The sequence below is a fragment of the Empidonax traillii genome, unplaced genomic scaffold (assembly GCF_003031625.1).
Source record: "Empidonax traillii isolate 1590-97213 ecotype Southwest subspecies unplaced genomic scaffold, ASM303162v1 scaffold242:size1152717, whole genome shotgun sequence".
In the NCBI taxonomy this organism is placed as follows: Eukaryota; Metazoa; Chordata; class Aves; order Passeriformes; family Tyrannidae; genus Empidonax; species Empidonax traillii.
Window position 1 is genome coordinate 1,112,291 of NW_020955435.1, and position 25,082 is coordinate 1,137,372.

Here is a 25,082-nt window from a genome sequence, read left to right on the forward strand (position 1 = left end):
AGCAGGATCAGCATTCAGCTAAAAAACGAGACCATGACCCATAGATTCTCTGTCAAGGAGGGGAAAAACTGCTGATGATGGTCAAACATTCACTGTTGTGGTTACACACACCACTCTCACATATAATGATATTTACTTTAACATATTCCAAAATCCATATTGTCTCTGATCAGCAATTGTACTGCCAGAAGGCATGACAGAGTATGCTCTTTTTGCAGCAGAAGCATCTGGTTCTTTCATTGCTGTCCCAACTGTTCTAGAATGTTTCTTACACTCAGGAATACGATGCCTCCAGAGGGCTTGGCATATCCTGGCACCAATGCTGGATTTTGACTCCAGGGAGGGTCTAAAGGGACTCCAAGGGACTTTTCTCCTTGTATCAAAAATCCATCAGTATTTACACAACGAGTTGGTAACTGCCACCCAAACAGTGAACCTCCAGTTTACCTTCTTTAGAAGAAACTACTGAACTGTTTGAACAAGTGTCAATGTATTTGGGGGTTTTTAAATGTGTGTGTTGTAACTCCTCAGCAATTCCTCTGCTGTCCTGCCCAATGTTCTCACTTACACCAACATGAGCTACAAACCCATATTGTCAGTAGGCCCTAATGAGTCTTCCTTGAGTCAGCTGCTGTTACTATAGGCAGCAACTGTTAAGTTAGAAAATAAACTTAATTTATGTGGTACATATGTAGAAAGTATTACTCCATCTTCCTTCATGGCTGTTTTGCCTTTTAAAGGACACAGTAACAAAACTGGTTGCTTTACATTGCAACCTGATGAGCTGATAACTTCAATTTTTGCCCTACCATTTTCCCAGCATTTCTCTGAAGAATCCCATTGCAAATCCAAATGTTCTTTATATATTCAAATGTTCTTTGATACCTCTTTAGTATCACACCTTGTGCTGATCCCTCCTCAAGTGCTTACATCTAAAACAATGAGGAAAACAGCTCACAGTACACATGGAAAGATTTCCCTGTGCAAACAGATGAAAGCAAGAAAATTGCTGTAATGATTTCATAACCAGGAAATGACCCAGGATCCACAGTGAAAAACTACTGAAATGACAACTTGCCTTTATCCAAAGTCTGCAGAGTGTGAATGTGTGTATCAGAAAAGTAGAGTTCAGGAAAAATCAGCAGATAGTCAACAGAAGTTACAACTTTCCCAGTCTAATAATTATTAGGTTTTCTCAGAACAAATCCCTCAAATTATTGAGAAACTTCACTGAATAACCTGCTGCTCATTAAAAGGTGAGGGACTGAAAAATCAATTCAACATTCTGTGAAACGAGAAAAAAGTAACAACCCAGACCACAGTTTCTGCAGTGCCCCCAAATTTCAGGAGCCTGAGAAAGAAACTACAAACTCCAAGTGTAATATAGTAAAAAATACTCTGCTTTACCCAGACAGTGTTGGAAGTGGGACTCATAGCTACAACATTTATACATAGAAAAGCCTTTGTTTCAGAAACCACAAGGGTTTTTTCCAAAAGAAACACAGTGATATTTGAAATTTCTTCTGAACAATTAGAATAATCACAGAATCATCAAATAGTTTGGGCCAGAAGGGACCTTGAAAGGTCACCTCATCCAACCCTCTGTGATGAGCAGGGACATCTTCAGCTCGATAGGGTTGCTCAGATTTCAGCACTTCACCTTTCAAACCTCAACTGCCCTTTAATTTAAGTTTATGAAAAATAGGAGGAAAGTTCAATTTGCCACTGACTTGTATTAAAAATTTAAATGAGATTAATCATCATCAATAATTTAGCACCTAATCAGCTCAGGCTTACTACAGGCTTGGGCCATCTCCATCATCATCAATACTCACAGGGTCTTGAGAGCTCAGAACCTCCAGGATACTGTTGAGTAATTCCACACAGTGCTTCTTCTCTTGGACTTGGAGCTGCTGATCGTCCTTCTGTTCCAGTAATTCCTTCAGCTCTTTTGTAATCACAGGGAGCAGAATGTCCCTGCATCCTGAAAGCAAGCAAATTACCTTAAGAACAACTATAAATCAAATATTGCAAATAAGCCTTCCTTCAAACAGCAAAACTCAATACGCTTTAACAAGTACAGTCCCTTCCAACTGCTGATCTCCCCCAACTTCCTGATGAAGTTACTCTGTTTCAGTTAAATTCTGAAGGCTGTTGAGCTTATCTCGAACACTTGGGGGCAAATTATTCACTCATACACAAAGCACCTGGAAATAGGCTGTGCTTAAGTAGTGACAGGGTTTTAATGTAAGAAAAATACTAATTGTTCTTTCCAAAAATAAGACACAAACAGCAACAGAGCTGTTGTGTGTCCATCATTTTGAAAAACACCTTCTAAAGGCTTATAAAAGAATGTAGACAAGGAAAAGACTTTAATGAAAGGCCCACCAAACCTGAGAGCAAAAGCTGTGCATGAATTCATCCTTTTTTAAATTTAAGGAAGCTGACAAATATTAAGCTACATTCCAATCCCACATATAGATTGACTTTTAAAGACTGAGGTGCTCATAGGAAATGTCAGCAGGACAAGATACACAAATGTGAAATAAATGTAATGAAGGCAATGTCTGTCTAGGGATAAAAAAATACAGCAGATTTCTGATTTAATTGATACACGTCACTGAGTGATTTAAGTATCAATTTACTCTACAGTGCTATATAATCACAGAGACTACAACACAACATTGTGAATAATGCTGAGTAGATGCTTTAAAGATTTGTTACATTTACGAAAAAATAACCTGAGTATAAAACAGAGCTAAATGTGCCTTCAAAGGCTCCACCTCAGAGCAGTATTTATTTAAAACTCCAGAAGCATTCCCATCACAATCAGTGAGCTGAAGGTCTTACGGATTTCTACTCCACTAATTCCTTAGTGCTAAAAATCCTTGTCTGTCTGTCTTAGGGAAAATAATTATATCACCAATTGGATATTATTTCATATCAATACCGCACGTCACAGTTTCTGAAAAAAAAAATAAAATAATAGGACTAAACTAAAAAGCCTTATAATTGCTGCAAACAGAACTGAAAATGTGGCTTTTTATTTTTCTTTTCAAAAAATGATTTAAAGCACCTCTACCTGCACATACAGTGATAGTTGATAAACAAGTGCAGAGTGAGAGGAGGTGAAACTTTATGCAATGTGATTTAAAACAAGCCAGGGGCTCAGAATCCCCCCAGAACAAGGGTGCTGGTACAGGAAGAGAGGAGGGTAAGAAAGAAAGGAAAATAATGGAAAGTAGATTATAAATGTCTGAATTTTGCAGATGAAGCAAGGGAAGCTGTCCTTGCAGATTATTCTTATTTCAAGTAACAGCTCCAAGCCACATGAGGCCAGGAGCTTTTAATCACATCTAAGGAGCAGCATCATCTCTTGCCTCAGAAATTATCTCTACTCTTGGTAATGATTTCTACAGCATTATTCCAAGCTACGAGACAAATCTTATTCAAAGACTAAATTACAAACTCACTTGTAAAACAGCAGCTACAGAACACAGATCAACACAAGAACTGTTTGAAGAGCAGCATAAAAATGAATTTCACACGACTTACAGTTCCTTTATGTGACTATTTCTGCACACAGACACTTCCTGCACCTAATGCAGCCCACAGATACCCCTCTGATTCTTTCTTAATTTGCTCATATGAGCCACTTCTAACACCTAATTGTAAATGCAATAGTTGCAGTGCTATTAGCTCGTTGAGCAAAAACTAAACCAAAGAAACATCATTAGCAATGTTAAAAGTTACATGTAATACCTTATAAACATGCTGAAATGTGATAGCACTTTTTTTAACAAAGGGTTTGCATATTCAGGCAACAAATAACTACAAGTTATACATTAGATAATTACCTGCCTGCTTTTGAAAAAGCTGGAAACAAACTTTAGTTCTGTTTTCACTGCAGCCTGTGGAAATTGTCCTTCCACAGTCTAGGGTTATTCAGGGGGGAAACAGTTCCCAGTGTCATCACTTCAAGATTCTGACCACCCCAAAGATATTTAGGATAAATTTTGGGTATAACATTTGCTAAGCAAATTCCATTTCGTGTCTGTTAGGAGAAAGACCCCAAGTGTATTAGTCTGTTACTGAAAGATGGCAAACATTTAACACATTTTAAAGTGGGTTGGATGAAATAAAAAGATGGACTCACAACCCAAACAAGCAGCTCAGGCTGAATGTAAAGAAAAAATTCTTCCTTACAAGGACAGTCAAGCTGCAGAACCAACAAGTTGCACAACCTGTATATCCTGGGAGGTTTTCAAGACCCAACTGGAGCAGAACGTGGTAGCCAACTGCTCATAGCCATGACACAGCAAGAAATTTAAAGGAGACTGTGAGATTTTGAATCTCTGGATAATGAATAGTGACTGTCAAGATGCTGGGAACAAAAATGCCTCTCTACATATATGTCTGTATACGTAAATCATGACATTTTTAGGGCTTGTCATTTTTTTTATCCATAGACTCCAACATCAAGGTTTGCTCTACCAGAAGAGATGATATCAAACTCATTACTCTAAAGACAGATAGGAGAAACCTACTTCTTGTCATCTTAATCCATAGCACTCACACAGCCTCACTAGAGAGGCATAAAAACTGTTTCACATATATTAAACCTCCAGGAAAATACACATGCAGTATGACTCCTCTTTTCTGACACCCCCATCCCTGGGTTCCTTTCCAGAGTCTCTGACTGTGTGCAAGATATGCTGAATTATCACAGCCTAAACTCATGCACTAACCAAACAAACCTGTCTGCAGTTACATCTGTGTCTATACAAGGCAGCATTTTGTGTCACAGATTCTCTACTCTAAACCTGCTGTGGATAAACGACGCTTTTTATAAGGCTGCACAACTATTACTGCAGCAATCTGCAACAGGCACAGTAACAGCTACACGTAAATCCAACATGAGGAATCCAACACACTCAGCCTTTAACTAATCTGCAGTGATGTGTAGGAATTCAGATTCCAAACCAACAGCGTGTCAGAAATTTAGCTGGCAACCCTTTCGCTGTGACCACCATTCTTGAAAATAGTGCCCTTGGACACATTTCCACTTCAAAAAAACATCAGTAAGGGTGTGCTATGCTAACAGGCCTGTTCTTCACAGCAAAGTTCAAAGCCACATCAAATTATGTGACATCTCAGCCACTCTTCACCTCTCACAAAGAGAATGGAATGTTATATGCACTTAGCGGTTTCACATCTGCCAGGATAAACATACTTACTGCTCTCACTCCTCCAAAATAATATCCAGCTAAATTTCCAAGCTGTTAAGATGTCCCTTTGAACTGTCTGACAGCTAGCAAATATAAAAATTCCCTTGGGATAGCTTTTAAAGATACAGGAAGCGACTGGATAATAAAACCCTATACTTAATGAGCTTTATTTCAAAAGCAAAGGAAGAGAGTAGACTGAGCAAAGTCATTGATCAAGAGAAATCCTGTATTTTAGCTACAGTCCATTTTAAATTTAGACTCATACAGAAAAGAAAAAATGAGGTTTCCAAGGTGGGTATTCTGGGTATATTAAGCACTAAATTCCACCTCACTTCATATGCCAGTGATACTCATCTGATCAATATTCAGGAAGCAGAGAAGAGATCATGAGTTACAAGTTGTGCTGGACACACCTTAAAGAGGAGTGGGAGAAAACTTCTCTGAATATAAAACTTCTCCATACCAGGGGTCAGAGGCCTCTTAAAGCTTCCCACCAAAATAATATAAAATATAAAGTGCCTGCTGTTGTCTATAACTCATTAACCACCCCCCCCAATGTATTTTGGTGAAAGAATTAGGTTTTCGATATAATTTATCTTCTGCATAAAGCCCTTCCACACTCCTTAAACAGGGGAAAGCTGGCCTTCTTGCACAGACCAGATTTTCCCATTGTGCTGAGGGAACAGCTGAGGCAGAAGGCACAATTGATTTCCTCCAGTTTTAAAAGCTAATTACTCTGCAAGCTTCAGTACTCCCAGTTGTACTTGGCAATATAAATTAAAATTTGATCCATATTGGATACATACAGAATCTATTCAAAGGACTTAACATATGCAGCTGGTCAATTATTTACGGTGCATTTTCAGCTGTGAACAATGTTGAAATGTCAAGCTGAGTGGAAATTCAGAGGCTGCTTAACTATCCTTAGCTTGTTAACCTGCCATTGATAATAATACGATAAAGATCAATATATTTTAGTAATCAAATTCTGCTTTTTGTTGTTGTTGTTAAATCACTTGGTTAACACCAAGCTATATGACTATTTTGTGACTGGCTGCTAGATAAACTCAGCTGGTTAGTTAACACAGGAGAACTACTTTATTTTGTAAGGTACTTCTAGGACACTTCATAAATAGAAGAAGGGGAAAATTAATTAGGTTTTATAAGATCCCTGCCAGTTAAAGTCATCCCATGTGAGGATGCAATAATTCCAAGAGGTTCTGAAGAAAATGTACAATCAAAGCAACTGAAAAAGACCAGTATTTATAGCAGTATCTATATTATCTATACATATATTTATAGTGGTGTCTATATATTTACCAATATCAAGCTCTGGTCTCAGCCTGACCTTGCAGGTGGACTAGAGCAAACATAAACCTGTAGTCATACCTTTGCACCTTTGAAACTTCAGCTAAAATTATTTCAATAGAACATTGTGCAAAATATGAAATCCATACTGGGACAAAGAAAAGTTTATTGAATCAGTGCATAAATTCCAGATAACACTAAGCTATCATTGCACAAGTTAAGCAAGCAGAATGAGCCAAGTGCTTATTTGAGCATCAGCAATACACTGACTTGGGAAAAAACAGTTAGGAAAATCATGGAAGTCAAAGTAAAATTTGACGTTGCAGTATTGGATGATCTAGATTCATCACTGAATGCACCCTCAGCAATCTGCAGGCAACACTAAATTGGGCAGGAATGCTGATCTGCCTGAGGGCAGGAAGGCTCTGGACAGGCTGGATTGATGGGTTGAGGCCAATTGGAAGAGGCTCATCGAGGTGAAGTGCCATGTCCTGTGCTCCAGGCTTGGGGTAGAGTGTCTGGAAAACTGCTAGGCAGAGAAAGGACTTGCGAGTGCTGGTGACAGCGGCTGGACACGAGCCAGGTAGGGAAGAAGGCAAATGGCACCTGGTTGGATCAGGAAGAGGTGGCAGCAGGAGCAGGGCTGTGACCGTCCCCCTGTGCTGTAGGGAGGGAGGTGGGTGTTGCTCTCTTCTCTCAAGGAGCAATCACTAAGACAAGCAGAAACTGTCTCAGGGGTTGTCAGGCACTGGCACAGCTGCCCAGGGCAGTGGTGGAGTCCCCATTCCCAGAGGTGTTTAAAAGACAGGTGGATGTGGCACTCAGGGACATGGTTAGTGGCACACTTGGAGGGTGAGGTTTACAGCTGGACTCAATCCTGAGGGTCTTTTCCAACTGAACAATTCAATAAGTCTGTGATTAAGCAATTCTCATCTCCACATCACCTCCCCCACCCCAGGGAAGCTCAAGACATGGAGGGGGTCAGATGCATATTTAAGTACTTGCTGCTTTCTTTACTGCTTGATAAATGATGTGAGAGCATTGCCAAATTATTCTCCCTTAATGTTCAAAAGCATGAAAAAACCCAACATTTCTGACTGGCTTTTTTAATTCTAGTGGCCCCAAACTATTTGAACACCTAAAGCATCAGCATACAGTTTGAGCACCTTGCATTTCCTTCATCAAGGTCTGTCATAAGATATACTATTATACATATTTATCAACCCCAATTCCAACACATTTCTGGGATAAATTCCCCAACAGCACCTTCCCCAATAAGGACAGGTAGATTCATTCTCTTAGGTTAAGCATTTATATATTTTTTATTTTGGGTTTGTGTGGGGTTTTTTAACCCCTCTATTCACATGATTCTCCTTCAGGGGATATCTAATGATTTCTGATGTACCAGGTCTGTGAGATTCACACTCTTAAGTCATTAATGCAATAATGTCATTAAAAAGACATTTGGGTCTCCTTCAGCAAAAAACACAGACAGGCTTCATTCCTGACTGCTTCGTGTGTGCAGCCAAAATGGTAATAAAGATTTAACATCACTTTTGTCTCCCTTAGGAAACACTACTCTTGATTCCCTGGCTTGCCCGTAGTCATATCCATCTGTTAGGATGGCTTCATGCCCACTTAAAAGCTGGCATGCCAATTTAATAAGGACATAGGTGTCATCTGATCACAGATTTAGAACAAAGCCTTAAAAATAAAGCCAGTGAACAACATTCTTTCAATGAGGAGAGACTTCTGATGGCAGTCAGTGCTCAATTAAAGCACTGAGCTTCTTCACAAAGGACATCTGTTCACAGCTGCAGTGATCTTTCTGTTACAAGTCTTCCCTCTTCATTATTTGCCATTTAACTCTTTGCTGGGAGCCCAAAAGTGACGAATTTAAAATTGGGTATCTTTAATCCGCTGCTAAATCTAAATTCCAATTTCACAGTTTAGATCAGAGCCTCAGAAATGGAAGGTACCAAAGATCACCTACAGGCTCTGGCAGCACTGCCAGATGCAGATCCTTTGGGCCTCCTGGAATCTACTTCCAACATGCAGGAAGGAGAAACACACCCCACTTTGCTGGCTGTTGATCGATCGGCAGCCGAGGCCAGACACAGATCCAGCACTGACACTCACAGCACCTCACTGCCACCAGGCACAGCTCTGGGAACACCTTGAGGCCAGGGGCTGGGTTTATCTCCAAGTTTCTCATGGGAGCTGAGTGCTGCCAGGTACTCCAAGGCAGCCAGCATTCCCAGCACTGCCACTGCTGGAGCCAGAACAGCCTTCTCAGCACTCGCTGCCTTTTCCAGCTTGCAGGCATTGCAGTTGCCAGCCTGGAACACAGGCTTGTCAGCACATCCTCCCTGGCACACTCACATCTTCAGGGTCCCTTCCAAGCCAGGCCATTCCATGTTTCTATGAATATTGATGAATTCCAACTTGCGAGCTTCCACGTTTCAGTTAATTCACACACAGTATGTGTCCTATCAGCTGCTGGAATATGTCTTTGTTCTGCCTTTTCTACTTGAAGTATTTGTAAACCAAGTTTTACACATACTTTTAGAAGTTTGTTGGTAAACTAGTTCACCTACTTTGATTTAGATTTCCCTCCATGTAACAAGTTTTCTTAAAAATATAACTAAAAAAATGCCCTAATGGGTCAAGTCTAACAAAAAGTTGCCAAAAACAATATGAGCATGTCACTTCCTCCTCCATAAACAGAAATAATGGCTTTAATCTACATATGTTCATCACAAATGTATGCAGATAGAAACCTACAGATATGCCTGTGCCATCCCTATCCATATCAAAATATTGCAGGAATAAAACCGGCAAAAAATGAATACAGGATTTGAAGTGATGGTTTAAAGGCAATCTACCCTTGAAAAGAAAGCCAACAAATAAAATAGCTAAATACAAAAATCAAGACTGAATCCACAGAAAAAACCTGTGTGTCTATAGAGAACTATTTCAAAGGAATTTATGAACAGTGGGTAATTCCAATTTTTTCCCAGGAGCTAAAACCAGGGGAGTCATTAACAATAACATGCATTAACAATCTCCTATGCTCAAACACTCTAAAATGTTGAGGAGTTGTGCTCAAAAGAGTGGAGGAAGAAAAATCAAAGAAAAAAACCTGTCAGAAACAAAAAAACTTTGGCTTAAGAACTTATACAAATAAACCTTAAGATTATAATAGTTAAATCAATATTTATAACTCAAATCTGGCCAGAATAATTAAACTGAAAGATGTTTAATCAGAAATTAGGGCTCCTTGGATTTCTTTTTTTTACATATTTTTTTTTTTCTTAACAGTCCTGAAGGTAAGAATGATACACTAGGTCAGCACAGAAAGTCCCAGTAATTTTTAGGTAGTTAAATTAAATAAATAAAGTATTTCACAGGTAACACTCAGTAATGTAGGCACGAGTGTTAAGGAATCAGTCTCATTTTGATGCGTGCAAGCACCAATCTCGTTTAAACAACAGCACGATACGAAGAGTGATGGAAATAAAACCCCGTAGCCTCAGCATTCCTCATGGCATGCGGCAAATTAACCCCTGGTGCTGACATATGTCTGCTGCTGCTGCTCTTCCAAAGCCAGCGAGTGGTTTGCATATGCTGGACATGCCATGGCTGTGCCCAGAGACAGGACCTGCATCTTCAGCCAAGACACTGCAACTCAATTCCCACCCCTGCCCCGTGACCATCTGCGTGACCTACTTAGAGTTTTCTGTTCTCTGAGCAGATCTCTCAGTGCTCTCCTGCAGCACAAACCCCTCATTGGGAGGGGACCACCAAGTCAAAAGCAGCAGTGTCAATAATGCACATTTTGTCAGGGGTGGGAGCGTTTTAGATTCATTTCACACCCATAAAAAACAGTTCTCCCAAGGCTGGCTTTCAGTGTCGTGTCAGTGAATATTTCATGGCCAGCTCAGAACGAGCATCTACCTCCAAATGTTTTAAAATCAGCAAGACTAAGCACAATAAATTCTCCCTGTGATCTGTAAATAGCTATATCTTGATTTGTTGATCTCTCAAAAAGGGAGGGAGGTGAGGGAATTTTGGCAATAGGCTTCATAAAACAAACAAACCAAGCCAACAACAGTGATGCCTCAAAGTGTTTCACGAAGAAATTAAGCAATTCTAACAAACTTCTTCAGAAGAGGGAGAGAATAACCCATGATATAGCACTATAAAAAGGGGAAGATTTATGACAGGAGGTAGTTTCTTACATAATAAATGAGACTCTCAGATCCCATTAGGGGTGCTTGTACAGGACAAGAAAACCATTTCTTGCCCTCTGGGATTTTAAAATAAAAAAAAAACCCTCGAGTAATCTAAAAGAAAAGTGTCAAAAATGAAGATTTCTTGTCCTCTGACCAAAAAGGACGTAATAGTCTTAAGACAAAACTGCATAAAAGTCTCTTCCTGTGCTCACACATCCTGTTAGAACGTTCCTAAATGTTATGGGGAAAGTGCCCAAACAGCAAAAACATTCATCTTCCTCCACTCAGCCACTCAAACACCTGAACTACCAGAACCTCTCTGAGCTGTGTTACAGTTACAGAGTGGGAACAAGAAATCAATGCCTCGACAAAAAAACCTGGCAACGTAATTTAAAGGCTTCTGGAAGTGCTGTGGGGCCTCTGCAGATCAATCACAGCAGCAGGACCCTGGAGCCTGTCTGATGAAATCACTCTATTCCATGAGTCTACAGTGAAAACCTGGGAATGCACACCAATAAACTCAGCTTGCCCCCAAGCTTTCTAACTTCAGGTTCACGTGTAACTTATTTAATAAAGACAAATGTCACTGGCTGCTTTTTTTTTTTAAACTATTTTTTGAAAGCAGCTTTCCATGTTTTCACAAGTCTGTGAATATCAACGGGTCAAAGGATAGAAATGCCAGTATATGGAATCCAACAGAATTATTAAGACAATACCACTGGGAATGGATGGGAATTAATTGAACTGGAATTGTAATGAACTCCACTGAAAGAGACTAAATACTAAAAATCTGAAGGAAAAATGGATAATCTGAAACAGGCACCAATTAATAGACTTGACTGTAATTAGCAATGTAGTTAAATATATTCCATATTCATGGCAGAAAAAAATACTACCTGTTCCAGATAAATGTGAACTTTAGTTAACGATACTGTTGGCAATCTCACCTTAATTATCACTCTGGATCCTGTTCTGTGATAGACTACATGTGCTCTCACTCCTGTAAATCACCTTCCAGCTCATTGAGTGCACTAATGAATCAGGTCCCATCCACATCCTACACACACTTGGTTCTTTATGCAATTAATTTTAAAATCAATTATATTAAACACAGAGCAAAAAAAGCATCTTTGGAATTTTCTATTGTAAACCACAGCAATGTAAAAATAATAATAATAAAAAAAGGATTTGTTTGCTATTTACTGTGCACAGTATTACAATAGCACAGGAGAGGAACATTTTCACACCATTGTAATATTGAAGATATTTAATTGAATATTGGTCTTTTCACATTCCTCAGTGCCTGCGCTTCAGCACGTTGTGGACTTTCCCTTTCAGGGAATTACAACCCAAAGGCTGAAAACAAAAACATGAATGCAGATAATCAAGCAATATTAGTCAGATAAAAACCACCCTGCAATTGTTATGAGGATGATTTTCTGCCATTAGCAAGGAAGGGGCAGGTTGGGTGAAAGGAAAGGTATGAAAATCACTGCCAAAACCAGAAATTTCATTATTAACTGGCTTAACAGATATTTGGGTGACACCATCAAGGCAATATTAACATTTTCAGCTGGCCAGGCTGTGTTACAGGAATGACAACTTCATGGAATGATCCCAGGAAAGGGAAAATATATTTGCAAGAGTCTGCTTGACCTGACTGGGTTGCATTGAGAATGGTGGAAGGGTATGTGTGCCCCCCTCAGTACAGGAAAAAAATAATAAAAAGGGAAACTCCAGGTTCAGGCATTTTAAACTGTAAATACCAGCAATTCTAAACCCCAAGGTGACAAAAGGAAGCTGATTTATTCTGTCACTTCATCAAAATACTGAAGTACAAAATCTTTACCTGAATATTTTCTGGTTATCAAGAATGCTCTCTGGTTAACAGCACCGTGACATAAGCCATGATATCGGTAAAACAACATGTCACAACAAAGCTGAAACCAACTGGGCATGTTTTAGCTTTATTTTAAAATGACTTGGACTTGATTTCTCTGTTTTGGACAACTGCTTCAGAGGACTTCTCCTGTTTCAAACTAATACATTAAAAAAAAGAATCTGTTTCCCCAGGCTCCTCCAAAAAGAACATCTAAGTCCTATAATATAATTTTATAGCAAGTATTACATTTAAAAACATCTTGCATATGTAATCACCACAAGCATAGGAACAAGCTGTTAATCTCGCCATGTTATCAAATTGATACACTTTAACTATCCATTATTAGTGCAAGTTTGGATCAGTGACTACTCAGATATCCAGGATACAGAGGGAAGCAGCTGGGCTGGCACATGGGTTGGGTGGGAAATGCTGCCTTCATGCTCTCAGCTGCTTGGGTTTGCTGTCAAGTGTCTGATGTGAGCAAAAAATAGCAGAGAGGTTTTGGACAACACAATTTTTTAATCTACAAATTCAAGTCTAAATGAACCCACTAACTACCTGTCTGGGGAAAACTAAAATGTATTAATTATCTGGTCAGCAGTAGGCAAAACCCACCATTTATTGGTTTTATGAAAGGTCCCCAGAATTCAAAAATCCTCTTTGCAAAATTTCTTATTCATTATTCCCTAAAAAAAATGCAGAAACAAACCACATGTACCCTTTTTAGAATTCACAATGTATTCTGAGGCAGACATTTTCCACGAGACACCAGCTATATATTTCAAGACATCAGACAAGCTGCATTTACAAGCAGCCAGCAATCTATTATTATTATTTATCTGCAGGCAGTAAAAGCTTTACAGAGTATTTTGCATTAACAGACCACAGCTAAAGCAAAGGCTTGTTAAACACATGGAACCAGCACCACACCAAGCAGAATATAATGGAAGCTTTTTGGGAATCCAGAACCCCACTCTTGTGTCTTCTGGACCACACAGGGACAGGGGAGAAAGGAGGAAGACACAAGTGAATAAAACTGTGGAGCACACAAGTTCTTGCATGCCCAACTATTTTCCTTCTGAATCTTTATTAGGGTTTTATTCCTCATTATACAAGCATGGGGGATCTGCTGTCCTGACCAACCCTCCTGATCCATGAACCAGTAACAATTGTGCTCCAGTGAGACAAGTTTCTTACAAGAAAAATTACTGAACCAAAAAAAAAAGGGTTTAGGGCTTACACTTAGTTTCTCAGTATTACCAACAATCAGGGTGACTGACTGAGTTCTCTAATCTCAAGAGTTCCAGAGAGTGCATTATTTTAACCCAAGAGTCTTTCAGTTTTGTGAGAGAATGTTTCTCCTTCTGGTCTAAATGTTACCACGAGCACCGGAGATAAAACTATGACTGGCACTTCTGATCTCTGAAGCAGCAGCAGTAAAAGCAACTGGTAGTGCAGTGATATATCAGACTCTGCTTGTAAAACTGAAGTACAGCCAACTACCAGAGAAAACTGTGAATACAGAACTAGAACTGTTTGCAAATTAATTAGTGGGATCTGCTTGTAATAGCTCGGATCAATGTCTGGAGATGCCTCAGCTGTAGCTGCTTAAGTTTCACCAATTCAAGCAACTGTGAATCTTGCATAGAGTTAAAAAAAAAAAAAAAATCACACCTCATGACCATGAAACTATTAACATAAACATAGGTCAAAATAATAAGAATTTTCTTGATTTTTTTTTAATTCCAAAAAATCTATACTAGTCTCAAAACACAGCAGATACAGTTGATTGTAGTTAAAGTTTAAAATATAGATTTCAGCCTCAATAGAATACAACACAGGTCTAAAAATAAAGTGCAGTTTTTATCTGTCTGGGCTAGTTAGAACTGCATCACTCTCCTGGCAACACAATCAGATGAGCAAAGCCATCCTCTCTCAATCTACTCATGCTCAGGACTATTTGCTACCCACTGTTGTACAGTCAAGTTCCCGGAATATTATCTGTAAGTTGTCAGAAACTGAAACTCTGACAGCACAGCCATCAACATTCATCTGAGCAGTCTGTGCCTTTCAGGTTCTGAAGGTTTATCTGCACAGCAAGGAGATGCTGAGGGAGAAAAAAGTCATCAGGGCCATGAGAGAGGAGACAGAACCCTTGGCGCTGGGGATGGAGTCAGCCATGGAAAACCTGGCTTCTCTGATAGAATTCCTTCAGCAAAAATTCCCTTTCTGTGAGAATATGAAGGAAAACTAAGCACGAGGCTGACAAAGATGTTTCAGTATCATTAACACCCCTGAGAGCGGAGAGAGACACGAAGTTCTGATGAAGGTTAAGAAACATCATAATTCCTGTAACTGGAAGTGCTGCATTGCAGCTGAATATACCCCAGCACAATGAGATTTTTTTTGTCCTCTCCCCAGGCTTTAAATCACAGCTGCCTTCACTTCGTTTCCCTGTTTCGTTATGGACCTTCAAACGGGTTCAAAGGACCTACAACTCACCCACCCAACCACTGCCCCACAGGAAAACCACCCTCAGAGTTGCTGTGAGCCCCACCTGTCCTGTGCCCAAGGCTGGCAACCACACTGTGCCCAACAGCCACCCTGTGGGAAGGGAGGGATCCTCTCCAGAGCTCACACTCCTGCCATTCACACTCCCTTCAGCACTCATTTTACTCAATTTACACGATGAATTGCAAAAAACACAAGCCAATCAACACTTTCACACCTGTTTATTTGAAGCCTTGAAGGTATCTTATATTTACCTTGCTTTTTAAAGAGGTTGCTGCGGACGATTTCCTTCATGGACTGCACTTTCTGCTTCTGGAGCTTCACCGGTGGAATGCAAGTGTAAAATTCATACAGGAGTTGGCTGCATGGAAAGGAAAAGCACCATAAATATCATGCAGATGAATCCAAATTCATCATGTGTAAACAAAGACAGAGAGGCAGAGCAAAAGGCCACGTATTTCTAAACATTTATCACTTTTTAATACCTATGTTTACTTGTATATGACAAATATTGACAAAGGACCAATATCCTGCTACAAAGAAAACTTCCAAAAGAAAAAAGATCAAGATGAAGTAGATTTTGGCCATGATTACAGATATTTACTACTTTCCATTTACTTGATTACTTTCCTTTTTTTTTTTTTTTTTTTGCATGGTGGAGGTAATTTATCTTGGTTTGACAAACAAAGATCCTTTTTCAAACTGCTAGAATCAGATTTGGTTTTTTTGAATAGAGTTTATTGTAGGGAGTGGGGGGGGCGGAAAGAAGAGAAAAATAAGAAAATAGATTGTTCCACTTGCTTATGTTATTCACCAAAATATGTGTAAGTATTGGGGCACCATAATGAATTCTGGGGTTATTTCAGTCAGGTGTCAACTCCTTGTCAAAAATGTGTGCCCAGAGTTCTACCACTCTCTTGATTAGTGACATAATTGATCTTTGCTGTTTTAACTGACCAGTAAGGATTCACTGCTGACATCTGGGAGGTGTTCAAAAGCTGCTCACCTCAGCAACTTGGCATCAAAGACCTTTTCGACGTCGTGAAGAACCGACGGGATGTACTTCAAGGCAGCCACCTGGAGGGATGGAAGGATGTACAGATCATGGTAATGTAGGATTACATGCACAGAAACAACCCAGAGCACACAAACAAATCCACACAGAACACACTCATAAATTTGGGCTTCTTTCCTCAGACTGAAATTTTGCATCACATTTGAACATCATTTTCACCACAGAGGGCCCTCGTGCTGAGGATACGCAGAGGAACTTAAATACATCAGTACCAAATGGATCATACTCTCTCTGCAGACCAGTGGAAGGGTAAAGATTGTCTTTGTAGACAATATTCTCTTTGCAGGCCACTAAAAAAGTGTCGTTATGATGCAAATATGTAAAGCAAGCAGGGATCAAAGCAGCTCTTTGATCATACTTTGTATCAATTCCACCCCAGAGTGTGCCACTCGGGAGGCAGAAGTCAGGAACAGTCATCCACTCCCCCCAAACCTACACTTCCTAGAAGAGAAGGGGTGTCTTGTCCCCAGCCAGCCATCTGCAGCCAAGCTTTGGGATGGTTTACTTTCTCCTATCAATTTCTGAGGTTTATTTTGACAATGCAGCGGGATAATCAAACCTTACCCTGGCAGGGGTAAGAAAGAGACACTTTACTGTTCTTACATGGACGAGAACACGTCAGCAGGCCATTTGCAGGCTCAGAATCTGAAGGTTTATCTCCATAAAGTCTATCTTTCAGTACTTCATTGTGCAGTTTTAGGGTGTAAATTCCTGCTAACATTTCACTGAAAACCAAGTTCCAGTGATGTGAAAATTTTTATTACCGATCTGATAGAAGCCGATCCAGGCTCAGTACTTTTCTGTACCTCTACACAGCAAGCTTCTTATTAAAAACTTCATCTCTTTACTGAGGGCAGGGAAGTTAGAATAAACAGAACACTACTGTCTTTGGCTCTCATTTAGACCTTTCAGACACCATAAATATATCATTTTATTTATATGAGCTTCTACTGTAATAGCCAAAAAAAATAAACAAAAAGAACTGTTAAGATCTTGATCAAAAAAAAAAAAATTTAGTCTGCAGCAAGGGTGTATACAGGATTTCAAAGTGGCTCAGTGCTGGCTTAAGATGCCTTCAGATAAAGTCATTCCTCTGCAGATCTCTTCCCACACTCGAAAGGTCAAAGGAGCATTTCAAAGGTGTTGCCACTTCAACAAAGAGATTATATCTTTTACTAATCTTTGCCATTATTAGTTTTTGAAGCAAGTTTGGGGGAAAAACTTTGGTTTGTTTTTGTTTGGGGTTTTTTTTTTTTTTTTTGGTTGCTTGTGTTTGTTTTTAAACAAGACTATGAGACCCTGGGGCTGTTTAAAACACATACCTGTGATGAGCTAGAAACTCATCCTGGCTCCACTTTTATTTCAGCAGTGTGCTGTTCGTCACTCTTCAAGCCAGGAATACTTTTTGAAGACACTGTACAGCAGCAGCATCTGAATTTCATTTTACAGCAATTAACAGTTACTGTGAAAGATGTTTGATAAGGGATAGGGCCACCAGTGGCCACGGAATACTTCAAGCTGCACTCCAGACACTTGATCTGTTGTGCTCTGCCTTTCTCATATTCCCTGTTCCACACTTGTTCAAGGATGGAAGTGGGAAGGACACAGCTCCCACTCCTCTGCAGATCCCCAGCACCAACTGAAGTACAATAACAAGTATATCCCTGCACTATTTCAGACTCCCAAGTTTCATTTGCAATAATTGCTTCAAATGATGCACTGTGGACACAAGTGAGCACTGCCCTTAATGAAGTCATAAAACCCTCCTAGTCAGCAGTAGAAGATGTTCTGTATTCTTCAGACCTTAAGAGATTAGTTTTTTGAGCAGGATACAGATAAACCCACAGCACTGCAGAAAATTATTTCTTACATATACAATGTACTGTTAAATTTATTTTAACCTTTACTCCTGCCCAAGCTTATTTTTAGCTGCCCTCTTTTGCAGCGTTACATTATACATATTCATGAAATTCGAATACCCCTGAGATGAAAAATACATTCAAAGAAATCATTGGTGCCCTGTTTCTTAATCTAATTTTACTTGCTATCAAGGCAACTTTAACAAGTTACTGTGCCAGCCCCCATTGTAAACAACAAACAAACCTTCACCATCAGTGCCTTTCCAGCTTTATTCTCTCATAAAAACTGTTCAGAGATGCACAGATTTAAGTTCTTAGAATCTACTGCAGCGACATGGGTGGGTCAAAACCGTGTGGGAAGAATGAGAGGAGAAAGGAATCGTCTTCATACCACATCACCTTCATTCTTTTCAATGCCGCACACAATTTCTTCTCCCTGCGTTCCAGTAACCTTGAGAACACGTCATACAAGGTTTCTGAGATCCCACGGAGCGTTGGGAGTTGTGCTCTCTCAAATCAGTGCCTGGGAGCAGGCTGGGCAGAGCTGACATTTGCAGCAGATGGGACCATCTGGAGGTCAAACGTGGTGTGGCAGTCGGGGAACGGAACAGTTGGGAAAGGAGCTGGGGCTTGATTTGTAAATTAAGGTTGAGAGCACAGGCTGGTCACTGAAAGGGCACAGGCACAGACTGCAAGTCAGGAGCCAACAGTGTAACCTTCTGAAAATGCTTAATCTGAAATTTAAAAATCGTGCACCCGATTTTATTCCCCGGAAATACGAGGGGATCTGCACAGGCACAAAATGCATCTGCTGGAAATGTTGGGGTTTTCCCCCCTGAGTGCTGTGGGAAAGGAAATAAGGTACTGACAAGTCCCTACTCTCTCTCACCCACAGATCGTTCCTTCACCAGACTGTTTTCAGGTTCTGGAAAGTTATTTTCAGATTTCCAGATTTCAAGGAGTCCATCCATCCCTCAGAAGTACAGACTTCACGAAAACATATCCCTAAAAACTACCAAAATCCATCAGCAATGGCTACAGAGAAGAAACATAAATGCAGCAGAGCTGTAACATCATCCCTGCCAAAATAAATTAAAGAAAGGTTAAAGTCTAGTATCTGGGAATTGCTACCACCAGAAAGGCAGTGTAAGTTTGGAAATGTTTATTTTAAATAATTGCAAGAAAGATCTGTGAAAAGCTCTTAAAAAGAAGGAATCTTTAGCCCTCACATGCACACTGACACTTGTACTGGTGAATTTATAATACTCCCAATCTCCTTTGGATTAACATGGATTTCCAATTTACCAAGAAGAAATTAACAATTCAGCCTTCAGCTGCTCCAAGCTTACATTTACAGTACCGAGAAATAGAACTAGAGATTTACCCTCCTCAAGGCTCAGGCACTACAATAAGTCAAAGCCTTTATTCACTTCAGTCAGTTTTAGAACAAGGGGCTGAAAAATTAGATCTTTAGCTTTTTGTAAACTTATACAGCATTTAACAGATTAGGAAGTAAGATATCGCTCAGGAGATAAAGTTAAATTGAAAGAATAAAAAGTGCTTCTGGCACTGACTAGGCTGTTCCATATAACACGAGATTTTATAAACAATCTTCTCCTGAGTGAATTAATATTCAACACAAGTCTGAGTATGATTCTATCAGTAAAAACAACGGGGAAATTACTACTGACTAAAATACTGAGTTCCACGTTAAACAAAAATAAAAATAAAAATTAGCAGAGACTAATTAGCATTTCAGGTTTCAAAATCATTCTTTAAATCTTCTACAGTTAAACCTTACAAGTTTTTGGACAACCAAGGATGAAATAAGAGTTAAAACTTCACTTTCCAAGGTTCTGCAAATTAGTTCATTTTAAGTTTCAACATCCTGAGAAACCCAATTACTTTAACTTTCTTCAGGGCTCCTAAAACTTTCTTCCCTGATTATCTCCAGACCATAATCTGCTTGAACACATTCAACTGGTCCTACCAATCTGCGTTCCACTTTAATTCATATCAGTGATAATTTGCACTGTGACAGATTTAAGGCTGTTTTGATATGCTGATTATTCCCCTATTTTTTCCAGCAGACTCTTTGAACTCTCCTCTCTGGGTACATGGATTGTATCACCTTTGGAGCCCTGTGTGTCTGTGCTGCCACTGAATAACTGCCTGGGCCTTACTCTGCAAAGCTCAAGCTGTACTACCACAGCATCTATCACTGTCATCTCAGATTCCCCAAGGGAAATCAGTGTTGCATTTAGGCAGAGAGGCAGATTTATGAATTTCTTTCTACTCCTTTCTCTTCCATCTCACCAGAAATTATCTCAGTTTTTCTGGCCCGGATCCACCTCCCAGAGCAGGAGTCTGGAGTATCCTAATGGAATTCTCCCCCAAACAGGCACAGAAATACACACTGTCTGCTGGGAGAGCTGTGCCTGACATGCCTGTGGAGCTCATCATGAAGTGGGGGGACCCTTATTTTATTTTTGTTCCCCCGATAAACTCATTTTCAGCTGCCAGCACTGAACTACAATGGGACACTTCTCATTCCACGCCTCTCCTGTTGGGATTTCATAACATTAATGCAGTAGGTTTTATTTACTGTGTGTAAAGCAAACTCTTTGCAGGCTTCTTCCAGAGACACAGCTGTATGAGTCAGCAGGAGTGGGAACAAGAGCAAAGTTAGGATATAATCAGTATAAACAGTATTTCACACCTGCCATAAAATGTTCCTGCTAAAAAGCAAACTTATGGTCCCTGGTACAGATTTAGATACCTAAAACCCCAGTAGTGCTTCATGCTCATGAATAAATAGCACCCATTTTTCACAACTGGCAGCACTCATTAGAAAACCAAAATCTTAATTTTCAATATGGTGTTGAGCAGAGCACAGCTGCTCAATAGCCAGCCTACCTTTGAGCCACACTTACATGCTCTTTAAATCAGCACAGATCTCTTTTCTGTAGTCCTTCTAAGAGCTGCTCACTTCTATTTTCAAGGCTTATAAGCATCAGCAAAGATATGGTTTTGCTAAACAGGTGTAATATTCAGAATAACATTAAACAGACAAATATGGAAATGAGGGTAAGCACAGCCAGGATTCCTTAATGCCATCCTGCCACTGGCATTGCAGCAGCACCTGTTCCAAAACACACCCACCAGCCATTCCAGAAGCAGCATCCACACTTGCAGACCCATCACTGTGCCCCAGCAGCAGTAAAAGGAAGCAAAACTGTTTCCTACAACCACGTCTTGTCACTCAGGAAGAAACTCCCCTGCTCATTAGAGGAAACACAGAGGGGCAATCCCACGCACCCACTTGGAGATCCAGGCTCTCCCAAAGAGCATCATCCAAAATCCAATTCTCAGTTAACACACTGATAGCAAAAGTACCAGAAGAGCAAACACCATTACAGAAACTCTTTCAGTGTTCCTTCAGAGATGCTTTTTGTTCTCCCCAAGTTCCTCCTGCTTCTGATGCAGCGTTCACTGTACCAACTACTCCCAGGAAGGCCTCTACAGAATCATCAAATAATAACAGAATGTACTTGATTGATTTTCAAATGCCTTTAAAATACTGCTGTAATCGTGGCATTGTACAATTAGAGCAGCATTTACTGTTTTGGCTCTTTTGCAGTTGCACATTCACACTCCATGCAGAGTGTCAGAGAACACAGATCTCAAGGTCAGGCACCTGAGGTTTTATTCGAGACAGGCTTTTCCCCTGGGTTCCCCTTCTGGTCTCAGTCATAGCAAAAGGAATCAAAACACAGAAATTTAGGAAAATTCAAGCCTAATAATAATAAAGAATGTAGGAAGCATTAATATTCCAGCTGCCCAACAAATCTTCTGCTTTTTACTCTATAGAGAGCCTTGATAGTTCTCTATTTTATTAGAGAAATACATGCAAATTATTTGATATTAAGGATGTTAATAGCTCCTTTTCCAGTTTTCTTTCAAAGGTCAGATTCCAAAGTGTCAGAATAAAGAAGACTGATGTCAATGGGAAGCCCTGATCCTATTTTCAGTTGTTCAAATAACCTAAATCCAAAAGGCTGACATGATAAAGTTTACTTTTCAAGCTAAAAATGTTCACGACTGTCTGAAGAAACTTAAGAATTAAATATTCAGGTCCCACTGGAGGCTTCAAATCATGAGATTCCTCGACAGATTCCAGTACCTCTGTTTTGGTTCTGTCACTCACTACATTATTAAAATTTCTACAAAAGTATTTCCTCCTGACCTTTCCAGATTAGGCCTCAAATTTGATTGGACAACTTCGTCTTTCAATAAAGGGGAATTACAAAAGAGATATATTGGATAAATTTCCTAAGAGCGCCTTTTCCTCGATTTAAAAAGAACAAAAATTAAAAGGCCACAAATAAAAACCCCAAACCCAACTGGTTTCCAAGCACACACCAACCTGCAGCAAAATGGCAGTTTTATGTTGGCTTTTCATCAGATTGTTGATGGATTCAAAGAGTCTCCTCATAGATTCTTCAAATTCCGTCTGTTCTTTGCCTTCATACAATCTGTTGAGAAATGCAGCAGGTTACCCTTTCAGAATCACAAAGTTTCATCATACTAGATGTAACAGATTTGACTTGAAATATATATTTGGGGAGTGGATCCAGTTTTGGGTCCAGATATTTCCCCAGTGGGTTATGCCTGTTGTTCCCTGTATTGTGTAGAGATAGTTCAGTCTGAACACAACATAACGACTCTGAATTGTTTTTGAAGCCTCTAAAGCAAGACACCTCCCAGATCCGAGCTTCTAAAACCCATTTCCCTTTCAAAGTGACTTATATGCAAAATAAAAAAAAATTAAAAAATTATTTTTCCCCTCTGCAACTGAGCTACTCCAGAGTATTCTTCACAAATTATCACTATTTCTGTCTTCTGCTGCTATTGCCACTTTTTCAAAGAGCTATTTTTACTGGTCCCATTAACTAGTCTGGTTTGGAGAAAACAAAAAAATAAAAAAAGAAAAGAAAAGTCTCTATTTGACATTTAAAAGTTTAAAAGTGCATTTCAGTTGAGCTCACTCCATTATTCCTTCATTCCCTGTCCCAAAGCTGGAATCTCTCAGCTTATTTCTCCTGTGTTGTTCATACTGGCCATCAATACTAAACACTGCCTGAATAAACAGTAAAACCACTGGTGACACGTGGAATTAGCTGTGTGAAACAGCTGTCAAAAGATAAAGGAAAACAAGATACAATCAAAAAAGCCAAGGCAAGAAGAGAATCCTGAAATGGGAAGAGGACACTGTGAACCAAATGCTGTACCCTCACTGCTCTGTTTGTTCCATCAGAAGGGAAAAATCCCTTTAAAGTCCTGTAGTCCAGAGTCGTGTGCTTTCCCTTTCAATGTGAAACGGATGTTGAGGAGAACTAATAGTAAATTGAGAGTTTTTGGCTACAACGAGTGAAAATCAAAGCTGCTAAATCAACTCCCAGCATCCAAAATATTGTGTGGAGAGGAAGAAACAAAAAATACATGTATACAGTACACTCTGCTTGAGGGATGTCCCTACTGAGGTGTGAAAGCTGAGTAAAAATGACAGAAAAATCACATTTGAAAGGCACCTTGAAATATATAAGTCTTAGGACAAGCACACTTACATAGAAAATCATCTCATTTGTTATCAGGTGGTATTTTAGGAGCTCAGGTTTTGGTCAGGTTATTTCTGGTTTTTTCTCCCACAGTAGAGATTGTGGTATATGGGAATAATTTAAAATTATCTTTCAATGGGAGCAAAGTACATTTAAGTTGTAACAATGTAACAATGTCTCAGGCTAAATGTTCATTAATTTACTTGGCTAATGTACTGATACAGCTTTTATTGACCACGCAACGTTGCCACAAAAGTAAATGGAGTGTCTTGAACATATTTTTTTATGCAAGTGGAAATTTAAAGTTTCCTTAACTAAACCTGAGGGACAAGGAGGGAGGCAGAAGCATCACACATCATCTGTGAAACACTCTTTTTAAAATTCAAACCTGCTTTTTAAATTTACTGTAAGTAGAGCTACGATTCTATTTCCAGACTAATCACCCAGCTTCTATTCAGACAGCATGTTCTTTGTTATATTTCAATTCAATTTAAATTTACTGAGTTCTAGAAGCTCAGATCTGGGAGGGGTCATGCTTTAGAGGCTTTGAAAACAATTCAGAGTTGTGTTCAAACTGAACAATATCTACACAGCACACGGAACAGCAGAGATAAAGCAATTAAAGTCACTTGTTCTGAAAGCAAATTTTGAAAGATAACCAATCATTTGCTTGGAAACAACTCCATCAATGTCCATGAATTTTACCACCACAAACAACCGTAGGCCAAGGAAAGGAGGAAAACAAACACTTGATGTTTTCAGACTCTGTGTTGTGCAAACCTTGCTGAGTGCAGGCAAAAGAACATTGCTTTCCTTAGATCTCTGTAGTTTCAATAGCATCCAGCGAATGAAGATTAAAGTAGAACTTGGTTACTTCAATGTATCTGCCTGACAAGGAGACAAAAAGTCTCCCATTTTATGTCTAATGTTACATGTCATTAATTTAGCTCTTTCCTACACAATCTTTGCTTTGTAACGTCTCTTACCTTTCAAAAAGGCATCTCAGTTTTTTAAGCAGCCCATCAAACCAAGAGAGAACGATTGAAAGATCTGTCTCTGCTCTGTTCATTCAAAATATCTCCAAAACACCTTCATTCAAAATGTCTCCAAGAAGCTTAATGCCAACCTTTGGAAGTGAAGTACTTTCCTAAATCCTAAGTTTTCTTATGGAAAGAAAATATATGACTCCAGGTTTTTAGGTATTTTCTTCTTTTCCAGGACCAGTCTGGCAACAGGGAATCGAGTGGACAAAGCTGGATGCCAGCAGCTGTAGCTGGATATCCAGTGCCAGGGGATTCTGGTCACTGGTTGTTTTTGGAGGAGCTGTTACTGCCTAAAATAATAATAATTGCCCAATGAATTTCGA

At 39.5% G+C, this 25,082-nt stretch overlaps 1 protein-coding gene across 1 annotated transcript in view; it reads right to left on the bottom strand.

The window, feature by feature from the left end:
- Positions 1-25,082, bottom strand: part of LOC114059793 (dedicator of cytokinesis protein 2-like) — a 142,467-nt gene that overhangs the window by 103,731 nt on the left and 13,654 nt on the right. The window contains exons 11-14 of the mRNA XM_027888641.1: positions 22,525-22,633; positions 16,171-16,241; positions 15,419-15,525; positions 1,836-1,984 (exon numbers count right to left, since the gene is read on the bottom strand). Coding sequence (XP_027744442.1) covers positions 1,836-1,984; positions 15,419-15,525; positions 16,171-16,241; positions 22,525-22,633 — 436 coding nt within the window. The remainder of the gene's footprint in view (positions 1-1,835; positions 1,985-15,418; positions 15,526-16,170; positions 16,242-22,524; positions 22,634-25,082) is intronic.